We start from the raw sequence: 22,005 nt of genomic DNA, 5'->3' as shown, positions 1-22,005 counted from the left end.
ACCTAATATTTCTGGAAAACATTTATTCCAGCTCTTGGCATCATGCCACAGTTCTTGCCTTTTTGAAACCTGGAAAATATCATACCAGTCCGTACAGTTACAGACCAATTTCCCTCTCCAGTTGTCTGGGTAAATTACTTGAAAAAATTATTCATAATCGACTCGTTTGGATCATCGAATCAGAACACCTAATGAGTAATCATCAGCATGGCTTTTATAAGAACAGGTCCTCCTTAGATCTCATGATCAAAGCTGAGTCTGCAATTTGTAAAGCCTTTGTAAAAAATGAACATCTTGTTATGGTTTTCATAGACATAGAGAAAGCATTTGATACTACCTGGCGTCGTGGCATTCTCAGTGACGTTCATGCTATTGGTCTACGAGGCAACCTGCCTATATTCATTAGGAACTTTCTCCAGAATCGTTCGTTCCAAGTTCGATATCAGAACTCACTTTCTGCGACATTTTTACAGGAAGAAGGGGTGCCACAAGGCCTGTACTGAGTGCAACCCTTTTTGCCCTTAGAATCGATTCCATCACAAAAGAATTTCAAAATACTGTTCAGATCTACCTTTACGCGATGGTCTCTCTATTTATTTCCATTCTCAGAACATGAGATCCATTGAACGGCAACTGCAGATATCCCCGAATAAAGACCAAATGTGGTCAAGGTTAAATGGCTATCGTCTATCACAGCAGAAGACTGTTGCAATCTACTTTTGTAATCAACGGAAAATGCATACAGATCCTGAACTTCAGATGTCAAATACCATTCCAGTGACTAGCAACATCAGATTCTTGGGATTAATCCTTGACAGGAAATTAAATTTCGTTGAGCACACTAAATTTGTACGTACTTCCTGCCTCAAAAAGCTGAACATAATAAGAGCTTTATCTGCCTTGTCTTGGGGAGCAGACCGTACATCTTTGCTGCTCTTATATAGAGCATGATCAGATTCCATTTGGATTATGGTGCTCCAATCTATGATTCTGCCTGTAAGAGTACACTACGATGGCTGGATCCTATCCAGCATAGTACATTGCGGATTGCACTTGGCACTTTCAGGACATCTCCTACTCATAGTTTATATATTGAAGCTAATGAGCCCCCTCTTTACCTCCGCAGAAAAACGTTGCTTCTTAAGTATGCAGCCCGAATACAAAGTTGCTGGCAGCATCCTATTGAGCCATACATACCTCTTTAATCCACCACTGCAAAATCTCCATAGAAACAAACCCACTAAAATAACACCAGCAGGACTCACTCAGGTCAACTACAGCAATGCAAAATTCGGACTCGCTCTGCTCAACTACAGCAATGCAAAATTCCTCCTACAAGGTTCACACTGCGTTAAATCAAATCAGAGGTCTCCTGTTGCAAATTGAAGAACGTAATCAATCAGTGACCTTTTTGCTGGATCCCAGCGCATTCGGGGATAAAGGGGGAACGAACTCGCTGACATAACTGCTAAAAATCTATCGACTTTTGATTTAACTTCCGTCCATGTTCCAGCCTCTGACTACAATCACATCATACAAACAGCATGTCTCGCGCAGTGGAAAGATCTATGGCACACCCAAACCAATAATAAACTCTACCAGTTGAAACAGGACCGAAAGCTTTGGCACTCTAGCACCAAAACAGTGCGAAGAGAAGAAGTGGTACTTGCACGGGCACGAATAGGGCGTACGTATCTGACTCACCTCCATCTACTCACAGGAGAGGATCCTCCTCAGTGTCCACACTGTTCAGCACATTTATCAGTGAAACATATTCTAATTTACTGCCTACAGTATCAACAGGACAGAACATCCTTCCTGTCTTCCCTGACATATCTGCGAGAACCGATGACATCAAACCATATTATTGGCGATGAAGCAAACATAATAAGTGATGAAATTCGAATTCTGTGTTTCTGTTTTGGAATTCATACATGGTGCATACGTTTGTAATAATTACGATATTGTGATCTTGCAGATGGAACTCTTTCTGCTCAATAACTTGGTATTAAGCAGACCTCTCTTACCCCATTTCCTATGTTTACAATGAAAGCAGCTTCCACTCCTCTTTTCTACCACTGACAAGTTAAACACATTTCGCCAAGGCTAGCGTGACATACTTGTGTAATTAACGCGTCTAAAACACGTCACTGATACGTTATCTGAAGTGTATTTACAAAGCGTGGAAATAGATGCGTCTTGCGGATTTTGTTTTTCCCAAGCTCCTTTCTTCCATTATAATGTTTAAGCAGTAAAAGGCCTCGTGGACAAGTGAATGGCAGTTACAACATTTACGATTGACACTGTGACAGTTTCTGCCCAAGGGAAGACGAAAAAAAAAAAAAGTAACAGGGAATCTCCCCGAGAAAATGGATCCTACAAGGTATTCTTTCTCTTATATTGACTGCAATATATCGACTCAACAGCGCCTAGAAACCTTTTACCTTCTAAGATTTCTCTGCTTTCTTTTTCTATCCAAAATGCCTTTCTTGATATAACGTTGCTGTTGTAAAAGAAATCGCATTTCGTCATGGACATGTGTTGCTGTCTTCAATTTTTATTATTTACGCAATCATTAAGATTTTTGCAGGTAGCCAATTTGACTAATTTTGTTCTTTGCCAATTAATTCAAAATACATCTCACACCTAAAAAACTGAAAATATTAAAGCATTTCTTTCAGAGTGCATACAAATGTATTCAGAGTTTATATACGAATGAATACAGGAGACTAGAGTCTATATACACCTATACTAGAATGTATGCACACATATATTAGAGTGTACACACCTCTATTAGAGTGCACACACACACCTATATTAGAGTGTACACGCTTATGCAAGTGTATACACGCCTATACTAGTGTGTACAAGCCTATACTAGTGTGTACAAGCATATAATAGAGTGTACAAGCTATATTACAGTGTACAAACATATACTACAGTGTATACTAGAGCGTACAAGCCTACACAAGTGTATATTAGTGTACATGCCTATATAAGTCTATACTAGAGTGCACAAGTATATACTAGAGTGCACAATTATATACTAGAGTGTACAAGCATATACTAGAGTGTACAAACATATACTAGAGTGCAAAAGCACATGCCTATACTAGAGTTTAGAAACATATAATAGTGTGTACAAGCTCATATAATGTACACTAGAGTGCACAAGCCTGTATAAATGTATACTAGAGTTACAAGCCTATACAAGTGTATACATGCCTATACTAGAGTGTACAAGCATATACTAGAGTATACAATCATATACTAGTGTGTACAAGCCAATATAATGTACACTAGAGTGCACAAGCCTATATAAGTGTATACTGGTGTGTACAAGCCTATACAAGTGTATACATGCCTATAACTAGAGTGTACAAGCATATATTAGTGTACAAGCTTACACTAGAGTGTATAAGCTTACATAGAGTGTACAAGCCAATATAATGTACACTAGAGTGCACAAGCCAGCCTGTATAAGTGTATACTAGAGTATATGCAGCAAATCAACAATTTTACTGGCTTAAACACACTCACCTTACACAATATACAGAAGCCATAGTGCTGCCCTTAGTGCATGTTCCAAAACATTGACATTCTTTTGGCAGGTTTTGATCTGTACGTATTTATTTTATCGACACGAAAATCAGCGGTGCTGATGCGGTCTCCTAGTTGGCTAAGCACACTTAGCAAAGTAAAATAAGATTGCTCACTACGGAGCTTTGTCTCTAATTAAGAATCTGTAAAAAGCGAACCAAATAGAAGGAACGGGGATTTTATTATCTTATTATGTTTTGATGAAAGAGCATTTTCAGATAAAATATTGCAGGATTTCTATTAATTGGGGGTTCGCTTCATAACGACATGCTTTTCAGCAGATTTAAGTGCTTAAATAGCAGTGAGATGTTGAAAATTCATCTATATTAGACCTTATTAGTGAGGGCCTAATTTTCCACACCTCCGCACGACGAATAATTTTCTTTCCTAAACAAAGCACGCTCAGCACAATTCCTTATCTACACCCACCACCGAAGTTACGTGTCTATACATCTACTGCGGTGGCATTTAATACAGTGAAAAGAGGGACTTAATAAATATTAATGATAGTTTCGTGTCTGATGGATTATTCACTTGTCAAGAGAGAGCAGCCTAATAAATATTTGGGAAAATAATTAAACACACACAATTCAAGGGAACTGTCAGAAGTTGTTGGCTAGAATCAGAGATCAGGCTAAACCGGAAGAGCTTACTCAGTTTATGCAAATACTAATCAGTGTGTGGATTCTATACGCTCGAATTTACACAACCTTAAACACCTGAAATGAGTTTAAGGAGGAAATTGAACGTTTTAATTTCAAATTTCCGAGTTTTGTAGACTTCCGGCGAATTATGCAAATAAAGTTTGGTATTTTCGTTTAGGAAAGTTTAATTGGAAATTGCAGTGAGAGTTGTGATCAAGCTAAGTTTTACAATTGCAAGTAAATGTAATTGGGAAACATAATTATTTTTAGCGCCATAAGTTTTTGCACTTATTTCTAGTGCTGTTTTTCTTGCGAAGAAAGAAATGGACCATGCAATGGACCATGGTCCATTTGCATGGTCCATGGTTCATGGTCCAAAACAATGCAGAAGTAGAATTTAGGTGTTCATTTGGGGTGGAGGACCCAGTGATTTCCATGAAAACATCCCCGAACCATGATACCACCGCCAGTGGCCTGTTTCCGTCCAACTACTGCAGTGTGGTTGCAGCTATTCACCTGCCCATGTCTCAGTCGTTTTTAATTATTTAAAGTCATCTTTGGTCTTATTTAAAAATGTACCTTTTATACCGCTGATATAGCTTCATCGTTATACCTCTTGATATAATGACCTAATTATATCAAGAGGTATATTAGTGCAGTTCTCCAGGGTTAGGTGTTGGGCTCATTGTTGTTTTGTATATTATCAATGATATTGCTGAAGATATGTTAAGCTTAATGTCCAAGTTTTCAGATGATACAAAGGTTGGAAATGTTGTTAATGACAGTATGTTATTGCAACAGGATCTAGAAAAGCTTGGTACATGGGCTGAGAAGAGAAGTGGCAACTGAAGTTTAACGTTGACAAACGCAAAGTACTGCATATGGGTAACAGTAACCACAGAGATACTACACTCGGGGTGGTAGAGGATGAAAAAGTCCTGGGGTAATTGCGCAGTCAGATATGAAGTTTTCCGGTCAGTGCAGACAGGCTGCCAAAGCAGGTCATGGGGTGTTGTCAATGATATACAGGAATTTTGCTAGTAGGGAGAAGGAGGTGATTGTTCCTTTGTATAAAGCAATGGTCAGGCCACGCCTTGAGTACTGCGTACAGGTCTGGAGACCTCATTTTAGGAAGGATTTAGAGTTGTTAGAACGAGTGCAAAGAAGGGCAACAAGATTGGTGAGTGGAACGAAGGGGTGCTCTTACCAAGAAAGGTTTAAATTCTGTAAATTGCTGCGTCTGGAGACTAACCAACTTCGAGTTGAACTGATTTTGGTGTATAAGTCTTTGAGTGGGTTGAGCAGGTTCAATGTTGATGAGATTCTTCCTCTTTCTCAGCCCCTCGACGTGGGCACCTGTACGTGGTGAGGGGACCGCCCAGTGACGCCACTAGTTTTCCAGATTAGCATCACTCGGATCCAACGTCCACAGCCTAGGTTCCAGGCTATGGAATCCGGCGTGCTTGCCATGCGCTGCGACCCGTGGAAATTCGTAAAGTGAGATCCTGGTGGTTGAGGGGCCCAGCTTCAATACACCACTTTGGCCCTTGCTTCGACAAGACGGGTGGTCCTGGATGGCTAGACCAGGATAAATCGGCTAGTAGGATCGCCTGCAAGGGTCAACCGTGTCGATGCCATGCCCCTACTCCAACGGTCCGAGAGACAGGATTCCGGCTGGCGGAGGTGCGGGTATAGTGTCTGGGTAGTCCTGGCGTCCCACTCCCGAGCGCACTTTTTGCTTGCCGGGTAGTGGGCGTCCCGTTTAGGCTCCGTGGTGGGTGGGGAGCCGGGGCACTGAACCATTCCAAAACACTTAAGAACCCTGAAACTCCAAACTTTTCTCCTGGGGCCGCAACACGATCCCTACCAGTCAAAATACAGATGAACGGAATATGACTAATGCAGCCAAACGGCCAAGAACGGAAGAAAAACCGGACCAATCCCACGCTTCGTGGTTATCCATTCAACATCTGAATGACTCATTGGAAAGATATCGCCTTACTTTATTCAGAAGGGACTGGAAAGGTTGGCAGGTTCGCCGAAATCAGTCAAACGGCTACGCTCCGGCGATATCTTAATAGAAACAAAAAACGAAAAGCACTCAGAACAACTTCTTCGCGCCACCTCTATCGGGAGAATTCCGATTATAGTTACCCCTAATAAGACATTAAATTCCTCTCGTGGCGTGATCTCCGAGTGCGATCTTATGGAAATGTCAGAAGAAGAAATCTGTTCTGAACTTCAACCACAAGGAATGACAGCTGCCAAGAGAATATTCATACTTAGGGATGGGAATTTAGTGCCTACTAGAAACTTGATACTTACCTTTAATATGCCAATATCTCCTAATGAGATTAAAGCTGGATATCTGACTGTAAAGTAATGCCATATGTACCAAACCCTTTAAGATGCTTCAAGTGTCAAAAATACGGACACTCGCAAATGGTCTGTCGTGGTTCCCTTGCATGCGCTCGATGTGGTGCAAAGGACCACGAAATAACTGGATGCTCAGCTACGAAAGCGGCATGAATTAACTGCAATGCAGAACACCCTGCGTATTCAAGAGCTTGCCAGCGGTGGAAGGAAGAAAAGGAAATACAACGACTAAAGGCAGAACTTAAGATCTCATACCAGGAGGCCAGGAAAGCAGTTAAACCAATAAGTAGCGGTAAAGCAACATACGCCGAAAAGGTATCCAAGGTTCGATTGGGCCTCAAACGGATATGACCGTACCACCGAAAGAGTCATTCACACCCATCGCCTGCTATCTACGAAGTTTAGAAAAACCAGCATAGAAATCTCAGTGAGCTTCCACTCCAATATCGGTACCTCCCAGTGCTCCAGCACTATCAAAAGCGAGCACTAAAGTAACAGTACAAAAAACTCTACAGCCCAAGTCAGGGCAAGAAAAAATGGATGTCGAAAACAAGGAGGTACAGGACGATTCAGTCTTGGAACTCTTCACGGAGGAAGAAATGAACTCAGGGCAGCTTCCATTCTTCCCCAAAAGAGAAAAAAAAATCCAAGACTGACAAAAGTAAGCTCTCAGCACCTCGGAAGCTGCCTGATGGACCCACCAAGCCAAAATGATGGCTAAAATCCTACAGTGGAATTGTCGTGGATTCCAGCGAAATACTTATGGCATCAAGGCACTTCTGCAAAAGCACAAGCCAGCGTGCTTTTGTGTACAGGAGACCTATTTAAAGGCAAATGATGACCCCACCATGCATAACATTACCATCATTCGTAAGGACAGAATTATGGACGGTCCTGCTCATGGAGAGTTGCAATCCTCGTGAGCAACCAGATTCCCTTTCAGCCTTTGCAACTTACAACTAGCACAGAGACTGAAGCAATTCGCCTTACAGTGGGGTTCTTATTAACCGTTTACTCTGTTTACTTGCCACTTGATATTGACATCTTCCAGGAAGACCTTGATGATCTCATCATGCAATTGCCCCCCCCCCCTTTGTTACTTCTGCATGTCATCATGCAATTGCCTCCCCCTTTGTTACTTCTTGGAGATTTTAACGGACATAACACTCTGTGTGATAGTGGTAACATCAGGAGAAGGGGACGAATCATAGAGTATATGCTCACTGACGATGACGTCTGCCTCCTAAATGTGGGAACAAACACCTTCTTCCACATGCCTACCCGTACGTTTTCTGCCATTGATCTTTCTGTCTGCTCTCCTTCTCTTCTTCCTTCACTTACTTGGGAGGTGGAGGAAAACTCGTATGGAAGCGATCACTTCCACGTGATAACCACCCTAACTAGTGATAGGCCGTGTGAGCATTTAGTTTACCGCGGTGGAAGATGGATCAGACTGACTGGAATTCCTTTCAACATCTGGAAACTCTTGGCATCGCTACAGTTAGTCAGGAGCATATCAATGACGCAGTCCCGTACGTCACAGAAAATATTGTCCATGCAGCTGCAATTGCAATCCCAAAAATATCCAGCCGGTTTCCACTATTTCCTAAACCTTGGTGGTATTCATAATGTACAACAGCAAAAAAGGCACAAAACAAAGCCTGGGGTATATTCCGCCGATATCTCACGACCGATAATTTAATATCATTTAAACGTGCACGTGCAAAAGCACGTTATATCCAACGTCAGAGCCAAAGGAAATCTTGGATCCGTTTTACATCATCCATAACCCAGACTGCTAGCTCAAAAGTAGTCTGGGATAAATGAAGGGAAAATACCCACCATGCCCTTTGGTGATCCTCGAGCACAATGGATGTCCAATTGCAGACCGAACTGCGATTGCAAATACTCAAGTGGAAATATTTGCAAAAATCTCTGCAATAACAGCATTCTCCCCAGAGTTTTTGGTCCTGAAAGAGAAACGTGAGAAATTTCTCTTCAAAAGGGCTTGAACCGTATAACAAGCCCTTTACACAGGAAGAGTTAAATGCAGCACTCTTTCTCACGCGTGCAAGTGCTGTGGGTCCAGATGACATCCACTACGAAATGATAAAACACCTGTCACCACAATCTTAAAATCACCTATTAATTTTATTTAATAGAATTTTTCTTAACAAACAGTTTCCGGATTCCTGGCGAAAGGCCATCGTTCTTGCCTTCCCAGAACCTGGAAAGGATCCTAGAAATCCTAGTAACTATCGTCCTATCGCTCTGACAAGCTGTTTGTGCAAGATCCTGGAAAGAATGGTCAGTGCCCGCCTTGCGTGGTATTTGGAAACAAATGGTCTGCTTTCCAGGACCCAGTGCGGCTTCCGAAGAGACAGGTCCACTTTGGATCATTTAATCCGATTTGCAACATACATTCATGACGCTTTTATTAAATCCGAGTATCTGGTAGCAGTTTTCTTTGATATTGAAAAAGCGTACGACACAGCCTGGCGATTTGGAATATTACAAGCCCTCTATAACTTTGGTCTTAGAGGTAACTGCCCTCTTTTTATTAAAAACTTCCTTTCGAATCGCCATTTTCAAATCCGTTTAGGTTCCACACCCTCTGGAGAGTTTTATCAGGAGGACGGAGTCCCACAAGGATCCGTTCTAAGTGTCACGCTTTTCGCAATCAAAATAAACTCTATCACAGAACAACTTTCACCCACGGTAAACAATGCCCTCTATGTTGACGACTTTACTATATTTTGTCATTCATGCTATATGAGGGTCATTGAAAGGCAACTGCAGAAAACCATTGATCACCTTACATCTTGGTCATTGGCTAATGGGTTGAGATTTTTATCACAGAAGACCGATTGTGTACACTTCTGTCACAAACGTAACCTTCATCCTGAAGCAGATTTAAGGCTTGGACAAAACAACATTCCAATCGTAGCAGAAATCAAATTCCTTGGACTTATTTTCGGCAAGAAGCTGACATTTTTTAAACATATTCGCCAGCTTAGGACGAGGTATGTTAAAGGGCTTAACATTCTTCGTGCCCTTTCGTCAACTTCATGGGGCGCAGATCCGTCTACCCTTCTTCGTCTCTATCCCTTGTCCTTTCCAAACTCGATTATGGGTCTAAGGTTTATGGATCTGCTAGAGATAGCGTACTTCGGTGGTTAGATCCAGTCCACCATCAGGCCATTCGGAAAACCACAAGAGCATTTCGCTCTTCTCCTGTCCAAAGCCTTTTCGTTGAAACAAACGAACCATCTCTATCTCTTCGACGTAAGCAGTTGTCTTTACAATACACCTTTAAATTGAAATCCCTGCCCGATCATCCCACGTGGGCATCAGTTTTTGAGCCACGTTGGGAAAACCTCTACAACACCCGTCGGACTGCCAACAGACCTTTTGGTATTCGGATCCAAGGGCTGTTAAATGAACTAAACATGACGGTAGACAACGTTGCCCAGTCACCAAGGCAACTCCTTCCACCCTTGTATGCACATCTTCCAACTTGTGACTTCTCCCTTAAGATCTAGGAGAAGGCTAGTACGCAGTCATCTGTCTACCAACTCTTTGCATCACATAGGGAGCGGTACTCTGACTTTCTGCCCATCTATACAGACGGCTCGAAGTCAGAATCTTTATCAGAATCTTTTCTGCTGTCATATTTCCTCAAAAAACATTATCATTTAAGATCCCAGAAGAAACTAGCATCTATACTGCAGAGTTGCATGCAATTGAAATAGCCGTTGAGTTCAAATAATACGCTCTAAATTATATTCCCAATGGCAAGACTCTTGGCATGGACAGACCGCAAATAAACTACTTCATATTAAGCCTGTAATCACGCAATGTCAGTCCAGTCTACGCAGGGTTCGAAGAGAGGAAGTTGTTCTTGCTCGGCTCCGCATAGGTCATAGTCATCTAACACATTCCTTTTTGCTGAGAGTGGATGACCTACCTGTGTGTGAATAATAGACAGCTTTCTTCTAGGGGTTATCGAGGGTCCTAAGAACGACGGTGGTGTTGGTTTGATTGTAAGATTCACAGGATAATATATGGATCATTGAATGCCCTGTCTTCAGAGAAGCATTTTGTAGAACTTTTAATAATCTGGCTGAACCATTTACACTCAGTCAGATTTTAGGTGACAGAGACAACATGTCTGACGTTTTTAACTTTTTACAATCGATCAATTTAGATACAAAGATTTAAGTTTATATTTTAATACTTTTTATATAGCTTTTAACCATGGTATCATATTTACCGTTTTGACATGGTAGCCTGATTTTAGACTGACCAATATTTTTACATTAGCTTTATTTTTTGATTTGGCGCATTAATGCCACAGTTGCCAATGCGACATTAAAAAACAAATCATCATTCTCTTTCTCAGATTACGAACCTCAGGGGACATAAGTTAAAATTGAGCAAGAACAGTTGTAGAATAGATGTTTGGAAAGTTTCTTTTAGCCAGCAGGTGGGTGGTTGCTGGAACAAACTTCCATCTGTCGTTGCGGAAGTTGATAGCTTAAATAAATTTAAGGAAGAACTGGACAAAGTTTAGAGCGAATGGTATGAAAGGTTGTATGAAATGGGATTTTTTTTTTCGGCTGATGCTGTATAAGCTTGTTCTCTTGCATAATATGCTAATGATAATGCTAATGCTAATTTTTTAGGTCATTGAAATCTTTTAATTGTAATCTTTTCCATGGCCAGGTTTTGGCGCATCATATCCTGAGTTGCTAATGCGTCAATAAAACCTAAACCTAAATTATTCACATGCTCGCCTTTGAATACGCAACTGTCCATCGGCATGATGTAGTGGGGACCTTTATTTTTCGGATCGGACGACCCATTTCCTGGCTTTTAATGTCTAGAAATGCTGTTCCCACTGCAGGCAGATGTATCGATGACAGTCGATCAATATAGGTAGATGAACAAGTAGCCTACTCCGTAGTTGTACCCTCAAGAGCGTGAGTTGGATCGTGTGCTCGGAATCGTTTATCTGCGCTATGATTGCTTGTAAGTTTAGATTAAACCAACTGGATTGTCCTCTGTCCTTATGATCTACTGCTGGAATGAAGTACACTTCGACTGTAAACCAATAGTGGTCTCCCCGTCTCGGCACGTTGGGTAGTTGTTGCTGAGATAATGATCCCCCTCTTTCTAGTGCCGAAAATCATTCGCCATTCAAACTCCACGAGGTCCTTTTCTTTCCCCATTGTACAGGCTTCGTACTGACGAACTTCGAACTGACAAACACTACTCCTGCTTCCACGAATTGGTGCTGTGGGATGCGTGGATTCGTGGAGACAGGGGTGATCATAATGTTTTGGCCCATGAGTGTACTTGTGACTGCAACGATCAGGTTGCTTAAAATTGGTCCGTGCTCGACGAATAACACAATCGTCACTAAATTAGGATGTAATCCAACAGCGGTATTTTTAAAATAAACAATCTCTGCTTATTATTGATATTAAATAACTATTAATTAAATAATCACGATAAAGATGGCTTTTGAAGTAAAATACATTAAAGCGTACTTTATACAATGGCATAATTTATTCACAGAAAATTTTGTGAATAAAGAGACTAAATGTTTAGAAACGAAATTTCCATGATGAGGTCTGTTGATTCATATTAAACATGGCTAGGTGTGTACATGTTGCTGGTAATTACCAGGCGAAAAATTGTTCTTGATCCCAAACTCAATAGATTACTGGTATCCCCCCCCCCCCTTCATGGATTGAAGTTTGTGGTGTAATATTGATTGCTGGTTTTAAAGTTTAAAATATTAAGCTGCTATCTCTGATATTTCATATAAATTCCTCCATTACTTCCTTCCTTCCTTCATTATAAGTACAGTAATTTAGGAAGCTGTGCACCAGGGAAAACTGTTAGAAGTGATAACATTCCAAAGGAAACGAGCAGCCATGTATTTCCGGTGGCGTACATAGTCGAACCTCTACTTCCTCCTGTCTGGATTTACAGTAACAAAGCTCACATTAGGTGTTTAGTCACTTCGGTAGAAAGGTAAGTAGTTTAACAAAAAAGTTTCTTTTCTGCTATTTGCTTTCTTTCAATTACACGGCAACAGAAAAACAGAATAATTAGTTGATTAAACCAGAATGGGATGTACGACTTGGGAGAGTTTTATTTATTTAAATAATAAGGCAGTAATTTTTTATTATTAATATATTTATTAGGTTTAAAGCTGGGATAATTCATTTTCTTATGTGAAAAAGCTTGCTTTTTTTACGAAACGTTGTACTGTTTTCTGTACACGTAAAAAGCTTTAGCAGTTAAGAAGCACCTTTCTTACGAGAGAAACAAATCTTTGCCTTTTGCGCTATACCTGGTGAGATCATAAAGTAATTAATTGGTGTATTTTATTACACAGATTTTACAAGCCCAGTTTGTGAATGTCACTCACGAAGGTAAGTTCACGAAGTATTAGCAATATTCATGAAAGAATTATATTGCGCATTTCTTGTGATCTGAAAAATAAGTGATATTTTTGAAGAGCAAAGGATTGATATCAAAATTTCTGCAGCGGTGAGGAAATATGAATACGGGATAACTGAGATTCTAAACCAGTTTTCGAAAGATTATTAGGTCAACTGATACGAGGAAGGAGTATTTTTTATACATCTATCAGAAAGTAAAATCTTGATCACACATACGTTACCAATCCCCAAAACTTAACCAAACAATTCCACTTTGGACTGTACCAAATATTCTGTCTGAACCATATTGGATTTTACTAGTATACAACTCGCTGAGGAAGGCTAACTTCGTGATATTTCGCTTGTGTTGCTTCCTGATATGATTTCATTTCCTGATTTCAGTGACTTTATTTAAAATTAAATCTGTGCAGTTGTTCAAATCAATGAATTTGTGAATTCTTCTAAGCTAAGCTGCGCTTTTCAATTCCGAGCAATTGATGAAATATGGTGCTGAGTTATCTTAAGGCGCAAGTTGTGCAACTGGCTGAATATAATTGACTGGAAGAATAAATATGAAGGTTCTTTGATAACAGAAGCCTGAAATTTTTAGGCATTCTGTACTAGGTTTGCGAAATGAAGAAACGAGATTTCCAGAGGTTGGGGAGGGAGGAAAATAAAATATTTTCTCGATATTTAATAACTCAGTCACGGTGTGAAAAGAATCCCATAATACCACTTCCTTCCCCATCGTCTTGACCGGATTCAAACCCATTCAAATAGGTCTTTTTCCCACCGAATACGAATTAGTCGGTCTCGAATGAGGCAGCATAGATTTTATCTCTCGGACACTAGGGCCTGTCATCCAGCAAAAATATTGAAGAACAAACGCAATTATAAACACAATATATTGATGTCTTAGCTGTCTTGGTGCTTAACATGAATCTGTATATGTCTTTAAACTATATGTATCCTATAGTCGGTTTGACTGATTTGGTTGGATGAAAAACCATGGCAACCTTTTCCGTCATAGAAATTCAGCGAACAGTTCCACAATCTCGCCCTAGCCAAAACTGAAAATAGTATACATACCGCAATAGGATCAAGTTGGTGGATTTTTAGTTTTCACTGCTAGTGCACGATATGTATGGTTCATACTCTACACCTTCTAAACTTATGAAATCCTTAAATTAACTAGATGCTCATCTCATCAGACAATGAACTGCACGGCTTTCTGTCCATTGATGGGTTCGAAAAGCAGTTGGTGTAACTGACTAACTGGGGTCAAGTACACGATGAAACTCCAATTACGAATTTGAACGAGTCAGTGCCTTTATATATTTGAACAGTAATTATAATTGCTTACTCTTTATACCATGATTAAATCATACTCTGTTATAAAGAGTGTCCATTAGAATTAAGCTTGAGAGCTCTCAATACAGCCCAAAATAGGCTCCTCTAGGTCTTTTCTATTGCAGTGTGGATCACAATATAATTGGAGACAACAGATCAGAAAATGTGCCCCTTTTTATTCCTCAGACTTTTTTTTTTTACTAAATTATAAATCATGGAGGCTTTTCATAAATATTAAACGTTCTTTAATCTCAATAAACAAAGCTCTGCTAAGGGTAAGAAAATTTATTTATTTATTTTTTAAAACAACGTGGTGCAAATAATATTCCATATCACGAAGAAGATGCTAAATATCAACCATCTGGGTACGATAAATAATTCATTAATTAGTAAACCTCTTTTGCTATGCTATTTTTCTTTTTTGGAAAATATATTTTTAATGTGTACCTCTTTGATAAACCATTTTTATTCTTTTGAAGAAAAGAAAAGAATAAACCATGTTTATTCTTTTCTTTAAGAAAACAACTGCTACTCACAATAATTGGAACCAATCAGTTTAAAGGTTTTTTCGCAAATAATAGTGAAATAAGCACACTACTTTTCTTCTTAACAACAGCAAATAAGCATGCTTATAAGTAACTTTAAATAAATAAATAAATAAATACGTTTATAAGTAATTAACAAAAGCATTAATTTACTTTACATTAGTACTGCTTAATCTGGAACAAATGTTTGTTTTTTAATAGACAACCCTCCATATTTTATTAATATTTGCCTAAATTGTAGTGTTTTAAATTTTTGAAGAAATAAAGCAGTCTTTATATTTATTTTCAGAGAGACTCCCACTATGGCACAGCATACATTTTGTCTCGTTTATTTTCTCTTTTTAATTACTTTCTTAACGTCTGCCATTTTGACGGATGGTTCCTGTCCAGACCGAGATTTGTGCTCCTGTGAAGAGCTAGAAGTATTCTGTTCCTGTAAGCGAAGAGAAAATCTCATACTCACCGCAACATTCGATACATCTGTGCAGAGTGTGAGGATCGCAGGATGTGGAAAGGTAAACTTTTATCATCCTTTTAGCCGAATCTTGCAGACAGATCGTGAATTTGGTGAAATTGAAGACTTGAAGTTGGATCTGATGGAATTTGTTGATATTCAAGAATTACACGTGCACTCTTTCGCTATGAGTCCAATTCTGAGTTTTTCGGTGCTTCAGCTGACTAATATTGGCCACTTGAACATCACAGCAGATGGACTTACTGGTCTTAGTAATGCCCGCTTGATATCAATTATTAATGCTTCGATGGAAATACTACCTCATTGGGCAATTGGCGGAGTTACGAATATTGAAACATTCGAATTGATAAATTCAACTATTGGAATACTAGAACCCGGTGCATTGGCTTTGAATAATGTTAAAGAAATTAAGATAGAGAAGAGCAAGTTTGGAACGCTGAGCGAATCTGCAATAGTTATAGATAATGCCGATACTGTGACGTTCTCCAGTTGTTCATTTAGGACTACACATAAAAGTTCTTTTTATCTTCTCAAAATAACTGCTCTGGAATTTATTGGATGTTCATTCCAGGAAGTGAGTGCCGATATGATTATTGCAGACGTGCAGTCCTTTGCTTTTGAAAAGTGCAATGTGGAATTATTTAAACGGAATGCCCTGGAGTCATTAAACGTCACGGGAAATTTGAATTTTTCTGCAAACAAAATAAAAGAAGCAGAACCTGGCTCTCTTTTTCCCACATCCAATTCATTTGATGACGCTGACCGAGAAATAAGTATAGTAATAGCTAATAATTCCTTTTACTGTAACTGCGGACTTAATTTATTGTTCCTTGACCAGAAACACATTTTCTATCAAGCTCTGTTGAATACAAGTTATTGCTATGGACCAATAGAACTCAAAAATGAGGAACTCATCGATTTAAAGTTTGAGCAGGACATTGGTGGTCAGTGTACTGGAATTAAATCAGAATCATCGATTAAGAAACTTACCACTTTTTTATATCCAAAAGCAGCTCCAACAACCAGTCCATCTGTTGAAGGCCTTTCAACTGCTAAAGTTCCGACCACTGAAATAAACGCATCAACGATAAAAGGTCTTTTTCCCACTAAAGCTCCTTTGAAGCCTGCTGAACTTACGGAACCCCCTCGTGCTTCTTCCGTAGTTCCTTCCAATCATCTATCAGTGGATGTGAATGGTAATTTGAATAATACTGCTGTTGTTGTTCTATTTATTCCTAAGAACTAACAGTGTACTAAAAGTTAGAACAGAAGCTTCTTTTATCGATATCAGGCTATCTTCTGACCAGATGGAAACAGCTAATCTATAGGATGGATTAGACATGAAACAGTTTGCTCCATAACATTTCATTAGTGCTGTAAATAATCATGTAATATCCATGTGAAGGTCACGTTCCGTGAGGTACCTTTGTGCAAAGTGTTATCAGCTCCACTCCAAAAAAAAAAAAAATAATAAACAATTGTAGACTGTTATGCAGTTAATATTTCTTTAAAATAATTTTTCAATTAAAATAACCTGCAACTATGTTCTAACACTATAAAAAAACTAAACAAATCCGTTTAAAATGTCTATTATTCTGTTTATAATTTACGAGTGAAAACAAGTTTTCGATGATAATGTAATGGGCTGGTAACTTTTTTCAGGAATTTTTTTAGTAAAGTACAAACAAAAATGAGAATAATCATTCTAGTTTATAATTTTTATGGTCGGAATATTGGGAAACCATTCAGGTGCTGTTTCATTCCCATATCTCCTAACCAGGTCACCGCAGGCTGTGTTGTAGCATGGCGTGGCGCTGAAAGAGAAAAGGGCCGTTCCCCATACTGCTACCGCCACAATGGAATAATGAGGGTATTGTCCAGAATATCAATGTACCACATGATATTCATTATATTAGGAACAAATATCAATGATTCAAGTTCAAATCACATGAAACAATTACCACCATGTTGAAATCCAGTTGGAACCCACCACATTCTGGTAAATACCTTCTCCAGAAAGCCGCCGGACATAAACAAGGCCTCTCTAAATCTTCTTGAAGCATATTGGCATATATGCATCAATATAATTCAATAGGTCTGATGTATTAAATACACTATGAACACACACAGTTTCGTCACAGTAGCTTGTGTCACTAAACATCATTCCAACGACAACAACAACAAACAAGGCCATCAGCTTGGATGACCGTGTACAATGAGGATTCGTCAATCCATAATATATTCTTTCAATTTTTCTGGAAACTAACATGGTTGGTTGTGCAGCAGAAAAGAAGAGACTAATATTGCAAACGTGAAGTTTGTTTTCTGTGAAGTCTGCAAAATCCGAATGTTTTACAGATGTAATAGCACCATGATGTTTCATTTCGTGACTACGTTAGCTATAGTCGATCTGGAGTTTTGAGGTTCGTGCCATTACAGTTTATTTTTTTCAGTGCCACTAAGAGCTAGATTGTTAATATGGCATCCTGTATTACTCTCGCTCTCTGGAAGGCACCGAGCTCAATCCTTCGATTTTCGAATTTCGTTGATCGATTTGCTTCTGTATCTATTCCTGACACGGGGATGGCAGGTATGGTTCAATTTTCCCAAAATCCCAAGGATGGTGGATACGTTAGCAGTGCAGTTTATGTTTCCCAAGTAATTTCCAACATAGCTGAGTGTACATCAAAGAACCACGATCTAAAAGAAGTATCAAATTTCCCTTGTCCATTCTTTTAATTAAAGGAATATTCAAAGCCAGGTAGGCTATATTAAAATACACAGATAAAAGAAACCGATTAAATTGTTTTGGATGGCATTATCTTTGGGCTCAAATTTTAAAATTGATAATTTAATTTGGATTCTTTAAATATAAATTATAAAATTATTCAACAAGTGGTAATTCACTGTCCTACTCCTGGAATATCCCTCTGGTCTCAGGACATCATGTGTGACCTGGAAACAGGATAATAGTTTTGTCTAGGCTAGGATTCATTTCAGACATGTACGCGAAAGATGGGCACGATATCAATGAATGAATGGCAAGCACTCAGTCATCCTTTAACGGGATTAACCTCTTCATCTGCACCTGCATCATTTCCGTGTTTTGAGGTTACTAGAAAATCATTTATTTAGTTGTTCTCTCATTTGATCTTGTAATTAACTTAAAAAAAAGGGATAAAAAGCAGTTCTTCGTTAGTCCAATCTTATCGGTATATTAAAGAGTTTCACTTCACTTTTTGGTTTAAGTTTGAACTGTTTTGTTAGCTGCAAAACAAAAAATTTATAGAATAAACAATTCTTTTTTTTTTTAAACATTGTGTTGGATATGGTATGATTGCTACAGATACTGTGATAGAAATGTCAGAGGTTTACCGAGACAAATATTTGAAGAAAAACTTGAATTCGAATGTTATTAGTGAATTAAAGAAGTTCGATAATGACCTCGAGAGTAGCACAGTTGGTAGAATCGTTGTCCTCCCCCACATCGGGTGGAAAAGACCTGAGCTCGAGTCCTGTCGATGATGGGAGGAATTTTTATGGGTATTTTTCATAACGTGGCTGAGTTAGTCGGTCTCAGGTATGGATAGCATGGCTTTTTCTCCCGGAAACTCGGATTTTTCGTCCAGAAAACAGAAAATCGACCACAGAGCAAAGTACAATTTACAGACAATATACTGTACATGGTCTTAGTTGCCGATGCTCCTAAAGTATAGTTTCAGAACGACTTATATGGGAAGAAGATTCCTCTTATTCCAGTATTAATTCCTACGTTAATTTCACTATTCTTTTAATTCAAATGTAATATCAAAACTGAAAAGAAAACCGCAATAAAAATATTCTATTTATTTCCCCCTTTCTCTCTCACTGTGTACTGCTCTGCTTTATATGCATACCGAATTGGAATCGAATCTTAATACAACCTTTTCAACTTCCCGTTTACCACAAATTAAGAAGTTTATTGCTGACTTGATAATTGGCAGTGACCAGCAGATTTCGTTAGTTAATCAGCATAATATTTTTCTCTGTAAATGGAAAATATTTTCACAATCCTAATTGGACTTCATTCCATTAACGTAATGAGACTTTCCTTTGCCACAACAATTATTGCAGTGATCACGTAACTGTGGGAAATGATTATCAAGAAGTGTGCATTACAACCCAATTTCCTTCCCACATATGTACAATGAGGCTTTTACATGTTTTATGAGCAAATGAACAATTTCTCTCTCTCTCTCTCTGTCTGTGGCCTATGCTACCAATGTGCCATTAAAAACGGAACCAATCTCTCTCTCTCTCTCTCTCTCTCTCTCTCTCTCTCTCTCTCTCTCTCTCTCTCTCTCTCTCTCTCTCGCTCAAACACACGCACGTTAATTTACAGAAATTTTTTCGTACCTTTAAAAAAAAAGGTTAACGAAGAGAATAAAAGATACAAAATTAAATATTATGTTGTATTTGTAATTGTGTACATTACATCCCAAAAGAACTAAACTAAACTTTTGGCAAACCTTGAAGATTGGTTGGCTAGTTTATTGGCACCATGTCCTAATAGCAAGTTGGACCACCTTTCGCTGATTTACTTCTCTGATGTCTTGCAGTGCAGTTTACGAGTTTCCTGACAGGTGTCAGAAGGAATTCTCCACTATGTAGTTAGCTAAATATTTTTCAATTGTTACAGAGATGTAGGGAAAGGAGAGTCTTCAAAGATTTCTTTCCAGTTCCTGCACAGATTATTAGCTGGATTTCAACCTAAAGAATGCGATAGTCAGGGAAGATGTGTCCTTATGTACGCATTTGGTTCATGTTATCGTCTTTGATGTAATTACTGTATTCCTTATTATTTAATTATATTATTTCGGTTCGTATCTCGCGCTAGACATCACGCCATGGACTTCTTTTGAATTGTTTCAATGAGAGTGAAATTCTAGCCTCGGATTGAAAGTGATTCCCAAGTCGATGTGCATTCTCAACAGCTGAAATATTTTAGCTCATTGAGAAGCTAATGAAGATAGCCAAGGAAGGAAAAATAACTCTATAAAAGTTGAATCGATGCCGGAATCCTGAATGCACTAAAGGCTGTTTTCAAGTCAGCGTAGGTTATCGCAGGCTTTCAGTGACTTTCTAGCACCTGTAAAACAATTGTAGTGTGCACCAGATTTGTGACTGGGAATCATTAAAATGTGGACAGCTTTTTGAATGGTGTACAGGATCTGTAGCGGCTTGAACAGGATTATTTTATTGGTAATTATTGTAAATGTACATTCTAAGTAAGTCTTAATACACTGGAGGTACAGCAAATAGATCAAAAATGATTTAGAATAATCCATTGGATCATTGGATATGGTCTTATTTTATAGACACCAAACACAAATTAGTCACCAGTGTAATTTTTCAATTAATAATGTGCAACCGCTCTTTTAGTATAAATAAGTCACATCATGGATTGTCGTTGGTAGGGATTCAACTAGATCACTTAAATAATTTATATTATTTATTATTTATTAAGCCGTCCAAAAAAAAATTAGCAAATAATTCACATATGTTTCGTGGATGGTGTTGTTGTTTTCAGTTTCCCGTCAAGATAATTCTGTAAGTTCTTTATAGATTTAAATCTGGTGACCTGGCTGGCTAATTCATCCTGCCAATCTAAAACAAGGCCCTGTGAAAGGGGCGGGTGTCATCCCGAAATACAAGTGTATAGAAACCATGAATATCCCTCAAATTTTCAGAAAAAGGCACAACCCAAACATCCAGAATATTTGTAAAGTCGGTCTAATTAATCCGGGTTGATATTTAAAACAGATGACCAACTTAATTACAGTTATAATATGCCTAAAACATCCCTCACGCACCACCAGCTCGTACAACACCTTGAACACAATCCGGATGAAATGCCTCATTTCTTTCTCTTGTGTACTCGGTGCCTAGTATCATTAAAGTATATTTTAATTTATTTCTTTTTTTTATTTATTAAAGAGCGATGTCCCAGTCAACTTTCCTGCCAACCGATATTGTACAAGTAATTTCTTGCAGGCCCCGAGTGCCAATCGATAGTGACAAGCGATTTTCTCAGTGATTTATGGAGTGCTCTTATTAAATAAAAAGTTTTATTTGTTTTCTGTTTTATTTACTTCCAGTGGTTCTGTGCTTAAAGTATTAAGTAAGAACACAGAAAGGAAAACAACCTTTCTTTATTTAGTATATATATTTTATTAATAACAAACAACTTACTTCTACAACCACTTGGTCACTGGTGGCACCGCTCCTGCCTCCAAGTGGCGGGGCCGGTAACCTGGGAGAAGAAACTCACTCTCCCAGGGCAAAAAGGAGCTACAATCGATAGCAACAGAAGAAACAATTACGGATCTCTCGATCCAGCTCCATCGACCAGGGATGATATAGCTACATCCAATGCAAAGAGGCAGAAAAAAGAAGGAACTGAAAATCCTCCTCATTTTCTAATTCTGCACTCCTTGACAGACAACCCATTGAGTAAGCTTTCCCCATTTTTAACACAGAAATGTATTGAAAATGTGGCTGGCCCTCCAAAAATGGTCCGA

The 22,005-nt window shown here is 38.8% G+C and overlaps 1 protein-coding gene across 1 annotated transcript; it reads left to right on the top strand.

Moving 5' to 3' along the window:
- The first annotated feature begins 2,262 nt into the window (after nt 1-2,262).
- On the top strand, nt 2,263-16,892 carry LOC150091290 (uncharacterized). The gene is made up of 2 exons (XM_090383131.1): nt 2,263-2,383; nt 15,260-16,892. The coding sequence occupies exons 1-2, from the start codon at nt 2,370-2,372 to the stop codon at nt 16,689-16,691; spliced, it is 1,446 nt and encodes a 481-aa protein (XP_090239257.1). The 5' UTR covers nt 2,263-2,369; the 3' UTR covers nt 16,692-16,892.
- Nucleotides 16,893-22,005: the final 5,113 nt, after the last annotated feature.

Source organism: Mastigoproctus giganteus, chromosome 1 (genome assembly GCF_048544385.1).
Source record: "Mastigoproctus giganteus isolate SK-2022 chromosome 1, ASM4854438v1, whole genome shotgun sequence".
NCBI lineage: Eukaryota > Metazoa > Arthropoda > Arachnida > Uropygi > Thelyphonidae > Mastigoproctus > Mastigoproctus giganteus.
Note: the sequence above shows the minus strand (reverse complement) of the source record. Positions and strands in the feature narration are given on the sequence as shown.